At 28.3% G+C, this 8,244-nt stretch overlaps 1 protein-coding gene across 1 annotated transcript; it reads right to left on the bottom strand.

The window, feature by feature from the left end:
• Positions 1 to 7,086: 7,086 nt before the first annotated feature.
• Positions 7,087 to 7,974, bottom strand: LOC100803562 (uncharacterized). Its single transcript, XM_003517733.5, has one exon. It carries the CDS (start codon positions 7,905 to 7,907, stop codon positions 7,320 to 7,322), a length of 588 nt encoding a protein of 195 aa, XP_003517781.1. The 5' UTR covers positions 7,908 to 7,974; the 3' UTR covers positions 7,087 to 7,319.
• Between the last annotated feature and the right edge of the window lie 270 nt (positions 7,975 to 8,244).

The following is an 8,244-nucleotide window of genomic DNA, read 5'->3' on the forward strand; positions in this document are numbered from 1 at the left end:
GAGAAACTGTTTTGCATAGTTCCCAAAAAAATACATATAATTAGAGAAAATAAATTAGAAAACTGAAATTCTTACTTTTTTTTCACTCTCTGAATTGGTTTATATATCATTACATTTAGTCTTTTTTTAAGTATAATTTCCACTCATAACTGAGAGTAACAAGGCCGACACAGTTTGTGGATAGTTGAATTTCTTAATAATGTTAACAGATTTCTTAGTTATATGTATGAAAAAGATTTTACTAGAAGGGATAAAACTAGGTATCTACTCTAAAGATCTCTATGTTTTAAAGGGTTAGTCTCATGATTTTTCACTATAAGAATACCTTATTTAAAAAAACTTACAGTATAAAGGTTATTATTATCATTTTTGTTATCTCCATGAAAATGTTTTTGTTTGAAATGATAATACAAGTTATTAAAAAATTTAAAAATATTAATGAAAATACTTATTTATCATCATTTAATATATTCCATTTTCTTTTTTGTTTATTTAAAATCTATTAAAGTAATTATATAATTTCTTGATATTACAGAAGTTTTAAAAAATTAAATCGGTGAAAAGTGGTACAAAAAACATGATTTAACTGGTTATTTTTAATATATATATATATATATATATATATATATATATATATATATATATATATATATTATTTTTAATTTTGTTACTTAAACAAAAATATTTTCAAGATAAGTAAAAACATGCATTTAAAGATTACACAAAATTATAAAAAAATGCATTTAAAATTAGCTTATACATAAGTTAATTTATAGAATTTCTCTCATATAACTTTTCTAAAAAATTATTTTTAAGCTTTACATAAACTAAATTTACCTTATAGAAAAGTTGATTTCATTTTTTTCTTATTTTTCTTCTTTTAGGAGTGCTTTTGGATAAGTTGATCTTAATAGATATTTAGTTTGATTATTTATCAAAAGGTGTAAATATATTTAAACCCAATTTCCATGGTGATTTTTTTTTTTTTTTACATATAGAATCTGCCTATACAAGAACGGTTGTTTCTTTCATGGGGGCTTAAATATCAAAGATCTCATTTAAAAAAAAAACTAAATCCATGATTATCTTAAATGTGTTAATTGAACACTAACATACAACAGTTTAATATTTTATAAGGTATGGACATATTCATATTATAAATTGTTTACAGATTCTCAAACAATATTTCAAATGACTGAAATTATATATTCCTAATTTAGGGTTCAAGACTCAAAGACATCTTTAGTGAAAACACGAAATTTCCAAAGTAATAAAAATGTGTTTATTTTGAAAATGGTTGAGATTATTGTAAGAGGATTTCCAAAATGATGTCTTGTACTTATGTATTAAGGCACTTATATGAAAAGTAATATAGAAGAAATTATCTGTGTTTTGAAAGGATACACCACAACAAAGTCACTAAGGTTGCTTTAGCGTAGTTATTTAAATAAAACAACACAACTATATTGTAATAGCATTTTTTTCTTACTTCATATAGTAATAGCACCTAGGTACACCTTTGGAAGACTTATACGAGAATTAAATTTTATCTTACTAATTAATTTTTGTATGATTTCATATTTTTTTATTAAATAATATATTATATAGTATTGTGCATGAGTGTGAAAATTAATGATGAGATCTAGTTATTATAGGAGTAGATGTAATCAAAATTTCTCCATTTTATTAATCTAATCATTAAACTAAAAGTTATTGCCAAATAAATTAATTGTACAAAATGGCGTGAATTGAAAAACACTGTTAATACTTCATCATTCAATGTCATTTTAACATATAGTATGATTTTTATTGATATATATATATATATATATATATATATATATATATATATATATATATATATATATATATATTTGTATATAAATATTAACTATTCGTCTAAATTATATATAGATATATGTGTCTGTACAAACCTTGTGTAAATTCACTGCTTTGATCACAATTCAACTAAGATTGAATTAGTACGTAGATTATAAATCACACCTTAATCAGTGAATGAATTAGTAAATAAAATCAGTTATAAAGATATAATTTTGACATTGTGAAATAAATTATCTTTTTGGAATTTTCAAAAATCATTTACTATAATTTTAAAATAAGACCAAATATAGTTTTAATATTTTGATATTAAAAATAAAAAATTATCATACATCAAAATTAATTAAAAAAAACGTTAACCAACGTAAAAATGGTATTTTTTTAGACGTACGTTTTATTAAAACTTACTCCTACTATATTCTTAAAAAAGGTTGAATTAATTTATCTATAAATTCCTTTTCAAAATATTATTTAAACAATTAAAAGTTAAGAAGTTATTACTTAATAAGACCAAACTTTTAGTAAAACAATATTAATCAAATGCGTTTTTAGTACATTTTTTATTTATTATGTTATAGAGTAAAATATTTAATAATTTTATTAATGATTAATTTTAGCTTAATAATCTGACTAGTTGTTTATATATAATAGGATATTTTCTAATTATATTTTAACAAAATTTAACGCGAGGCATTGTTTAAGATTCCATTCAGACTAACATAATTACTTATTTATCAATCAATTTAGAAAATTAGAACAAATAAATAAGTTATTGCTTCTTAAAATAAATTCAATTAAACAAGCATCTAGAATAACAAATAAAAACTAAACACATGTTGTACTTCTTAAATTATTTTTACAGCAAAATCTTGGAAAAGATTTGAGATGAAAGCTTTGTTGGCTTCTAATTATAATAACTTGGATGGGGTAAGGGGTTCAATTTCGGGTGTCACATGTCATTATGGTGTCCATGCATGCAGACCCTTTCACCAGAGAAAATCATTTGTAAATTTTTTATAATAAATATCATTAGCAACTTATAACAAAGAAATTAGCTAGAAAGAAAAAACAAAAAAATAAGATTAATATTGAGTATTGAAGTGGGGAAGTAGGATGCGACAAAATGGCAAATTCTTATTCGAAAATCAAACTAAAGTGTCGTAGAATAACACTTTCCAAAGGATGAAGCCGTTTGAAACTCAATCCTGCCCTACACACTGATAATCGTCTAATTATAATAAGAACAACCGTAATAAATGGCACCGACGATCCACACACACGAAAGTGGTTATCCATCTCATTGATGGAAGAAATTAATTTTTAATGATATATTTTTATTTTAAATTAAGAGTGCGTTTAGATAGAAAATTTTAAGTAAGAAAAATCAATGAATTTAAATTTCTTTAATTTAAAATTTATTGTTTGGATTTCTTTTATGAAGAATTTAAATTTTTGAAATTTTAAAACAGAATTTTAAATAACTAAAAATGTGAAATTTTAATTTTCTTTTAAAAAGTGAAAAATTGAAATTCTATCCTGAACAGAAGAACTTTACAAAAGCATTCTAGTATTTTTTTTATAAACTTTATTCCTTCTTCCATTTAAATTTTTTTTCGAAATCTCATTTTCAAACTAGTGATTCATTTTCTTTCACCCTCATAATTTTAATTTTTTTTGTTTAAATACAAAATCTTGAAAATAAAATAATTTTAATTGAAGTATTTGAAATTCTTAAAATTTAAAATTACCCCCTTGTTCAAATACACTCTAAGAGAATTGTTTAATATTTATAAAAAATAAATGTTAATGAGCGTCCTAAAAACATTAATTAGTAAATTTAAAGTAGAAATATTTTTATTGAGAGTTAAAAAATTATGTTATCTATAATTTTTTTATGCTCTCCTATAATTTACACAATAAATATTTTTAATTTTTAATTTTTTAACCAATATTCTAACAATAACAATACTGATTAATAAGGCCCTAAAAAAATAAGCACAAAAGTATAAATGTTTTTCTTATTCAAAGGGAGATGGAGGAACTCCAAATTCCAATATTACAACAATTCATGTATAATACTCAATTAATTGAATTAAACTCCATTGATGTAAAAAAAAAGAAAGGATAAAATTATATATCTTTTATTTTTAAATTAAAAGAATTATGTAATATTTATAAAAATAAAAATAAAAACAAGAACAAGACATTAAATTTGTATCATTAACATTTAATTTATTTAAAAATGGGATTTATTAAATTAGAAGAAGTATTTCAATAAGTTATAATTATAATTTTCTTAAAACAAATCAATGTATGACTATTAAAAATATTCCTTTTCTAAAATAAAAGATAGTATTGTTATAGGTATAGGTCAAATTATGAATCATGATCCAATCTTAAACTCATAAACTCAATTGATTATGAACAAAATTAACTTGAGATGTGTGATCTCACACTATCTTCAAGACTTATCTATGTAGTATATTAATTTTTTTAGAATTTAACTGACTTGTTTCAGTAATAATTATATCAACAAAACTAGTAAGAGTTTTTTTTTATATTTTTTTTTATGTGAACCCAAGATCATATACAGGAATAAGAAGAAGAAAAAGATGTGGAAGGGAGTGAGGCTCTTTGAACAACTTCTAAAGTATAGATATTTATAATAAAAAGTAGTGTTAAGTAATGCTTAAAGAAAATGTGAAATCAAGTTGAGAAAGTAAAATATCTATATTTTGGATAAACACTAAATTAATTTTAAAATATTTTTAAAATCAATCAATTAGAAATATTAACCTTTTGAAATATTAAACAAAATATACAATAATCTCCTAAGAAAAAGAAAGAACTTATTAGGTTTTATTTTTGGACTTATTGTGTTGGACTTACCGTGAAACAAGTTATATAAATCAAATCGAGACTGATAAAATATTAATATAACACACAATATAGCAAGTTAAATCAATTAGTGGTATGAAGGATCACAATTTTTTTTTTTCAAATGATTGTGATTATGTACTAAGGGAGTAGGAAACTAGGGAGTTGGGAAAAGTACTTATAAGGAAGGTAAGTATCCCTTAATTTCAGGGACTAATCGTTAAGTTTTCTCTCATCCAAATATTATCAACAATAAAGTCAGGTCCAAGAAAGTCACACCTAAGCAAAGTGAGAAATGGTTTTGATCCTACTTGTGGAGTATGCATTTTCTTTTGATCTTCAACCTTAAGGAGGGCCTATCTCTTTTCCAATTTATCCTGACAAGAAGAAATGTGGGGTACATGGTTTGATATTCCCCGAGAGGTTATGTCTTCTGGGTTTTTCTTTTCCTCACCCCCTTCTTGCTTATGTTTCTCCTATTTAGCTTTAGAACCCTCTAATTAGTCATTGCTCATTATGGTTTCAACATTACAATGTTCCCTTGGAGTTCACTACAAGTCTACAAGAAGCAATTTGGTGAGCAATTTGAGTTTCCAATGGCTTGCTGTAGATAACCAATCTATCAATCTTGGAAGTCAAGCTTTCCACCCTATGACAAATCCATAATATAGTCTCATTTGGACATTCATTTTGGTTGGTTTGAACTGAGACGCAGATCTCATAGAGGATTTCAAGTTTAGATTTTTACATATGCACATTTTTTAAGGGGTATTTTGACTTAACAATTCAAAGTTGACTAAGATTAGAAGACCCATTTAAAGAGTCACATGCTACCCCTGTTTTTTTTTTTTTTCTCTTACTCTTTTTACGGAGAATTTTGCAATGTTAAATACTCAAATGTTCATCAGACCATTGAATCCTCAATTTTCTCGAAAAAAACCATACTGCTTCAATCCTAAACTTACTTGAGTCTTCTGTTTCAATCTACAACTAACTTACTTGGGTACCTATTTGCAAATAACTAAATTAGACTTCAGTTCACCAACTGAATTTGTATCAAGGCCATTGATAGACTCTTTGGGTCTGGTTAGTTGAAACTCAATTTGTTCAGGTAATGACATGACAAGTTTTGGAGAGATTCTAAAAGACAGAAAAATTATCTTATCAACAACGTCATGCAATAACAAAAAAGTTTATCTTGATTTATTTTTTTCTCTATCAAGGCAACAAAATTTTAAATGTTTACATTGTCCACGGGAAATTCCTTCCAAAGTCTATTGAATAATTTTTATGGATTCCATCATTTCATCCATTCAAACCACATAACGAGCTAATAAATCTCCTTTTTGTATTGAACTTCTAATCAAATTCTTAGTAACATTCATAATTATCCACTTTAAGGATATTCCATTGTATTTTGGATTTAGTAGAATTTATTGCTAACAATTGAAGCCTCAAATTTATCATTTTAAACCAATTTCAACGAATCAATGTACAACGAGTCTATGCTTATGATAGTATATTAAGGCAGATGAAAAATTCATTTAGGTTTTGGTACGCACAATTAAAGGAGTCATTACCTTTTTGCTTTTTAAAGCGTATGTTTATATATATGACTATAATAAAGAAACAAAAATGATTATGCTCTTTCAAATACTTAATATAACTTTGTGTGGATTGCATTGAACCTCTTGTGTTTTCGCTACTTTTTATTCGTATTAATAATGTATGAAAACCGTATCTAAATAAAACAATATGTCACAAATTTAACTTATTTTATTTCCCTAATTTATTTTATTTTCTTTTTCTATCAGTGCTTATAAAGAACTTTAACTAAACTGGTAGTAACTTATATCTTGTTTGATCTATTTCCTTAAATTGGTAAGTCTGAATGACTTGTTGTATGAGGAATTTTGAGGGATCTGGATTTTTCATCCATCTCATCGTGCCCAAACTCCACAACTTGCTCATCTACCCCCGACTAAAATAATCTATTTCTATCCCTAGAGAACACATTAGGCAAAACCAAGTTTTCATCTACTGTTTTGGACTTTTGGGATTGAATATAGTTTCAGGTTCACTCCTATAATTTGATGTTTTAAACCCTCACATTCCCAGCAGGTTCAGTAACAAACTTCCATGGGATGATCATGTTGGATTCTTTTAATCCTATGTAGAGTAACATTGTCAAGTAGTAAAATTCAGAATAATTGAATACGAAATACTGTGTAGTAGAAAGTCACTTCCTTTCTATCAGTGGTTACTTCATTTCAAGCATAAGGATATATTTGCATAATTCAGCCCACTCACCCCTAGAAAGAACACCAAAGCATTCAATAACCATCAAAATGAAAAAAAAAAAAAAAGTACTAATCAAAATTCAGCACATTGTATTAACATTACTAAAAACTCAAAAGGGGGAAAAGAAGAAAATAAAAAATTTACATACGTATAGAATTAGGTATACACTTATACATAAATAAAAACCTGTGGAGAAGGTGTATAAGAAAGAATGCGAAAGGAAACTAAGTTTGTCTTTTGGTAGAGTGAATGAGTGTAGGTCTTCCCTCATTTTACTATTGTTTTATTTCAAACCAAGGACCCTAAAATCCTTTGGGTCCACTTTCGTTCAACACGATGGGTTTCTGAGCCATGGCGAGGCAATACTTGGAGATTTCTCTGAACTTGGGGACACTCCTGAGATCGACCTTTGTTCCATCCTTGAGCGTTATGACAACGTCACCCCATTCTCCGATAAAACGCGGCACGACCTGCACGTCCTTGATGACGGAGTAGGCGAAGTCGCTGCGGTCCTGGCCGCTGAGGCCCGAGATGACGGTGACGCGGAGGTTGGTGAACCTGTAGCGCAGGAACATGGCGCGTGACACCGCGGCGAGGGTGAGGGGGAGCCAGAGGAGGGTGAATCCGAGGAGGAGGTTCGCGGCGAGGTCGCCGTAGTGGGCACCGCCGTCGAAGAATATGGTCTCGCCGGAGGTGGTGGTGGTGGTGGTGGGGGGAGTGGTGGAGGTGGTGCGGGGGTTGTTGGTGGGGGAGGACACATGGAGCCGCGTGAGGCGGCGGTGGAGGGTGTGGGATTTGTGGGAGAAGGAGGTGGAGGTGGAGGAGGGTTGGTGGCTGACGGTGGAATTTGTGGCGGTGGTGGGTGGTGAGAGGAGGGGAATGGAGGCCATGTGTGTTGGAAGTAAGTGTAACTGTAACAGTAACTGTGTTATCCGTTTAGTTTGGAACTGAGAAATTTGAGTGGCAGGTAATGAAATCTTCAAAGACTTGTAGGGACCACTTTTTCCTAAGTGGCAATGATCTAACCACGTGGCTGGTCATTGACCACTTATGGTTGTTGTTGTTCTTCAAAGGCCCAATGCTTTTGATGGGTTCAAATATCACAAGCCTGCATTGTCAAGCCCAATATTCTAATAAAAACCGTTGTGTGATGTGTTGTGTGTTAGAGTTGAAGTAAGTTTGTTTAACAAGTCAAATTGTATTCACACACAAAATTAAAAAAAATAA

Source organism: Glycine max, chromosome 1 (assembly GCF_000004515.6).
Source record: "Glycine max cultivar Williams 82 chromosome 1, Glycine_max_v4.0, whole genome shotgun sequence".
Classification (NCBI taxonomy): Eukaryota; Viridiplantae; Streptophyta; class Magnoliopsida; order Fabales; family Fabaceae; genus Glycine; species Glycine max.

Coding starts and splice junctions, on each gene's coding strand:
- LOC100803562 (XM_003517733.5), bottom strand. CDS start 7,907: ATGGCCTCCATTCCCCTCCTCTCACCACCCACCACCGCCACAAATTCC.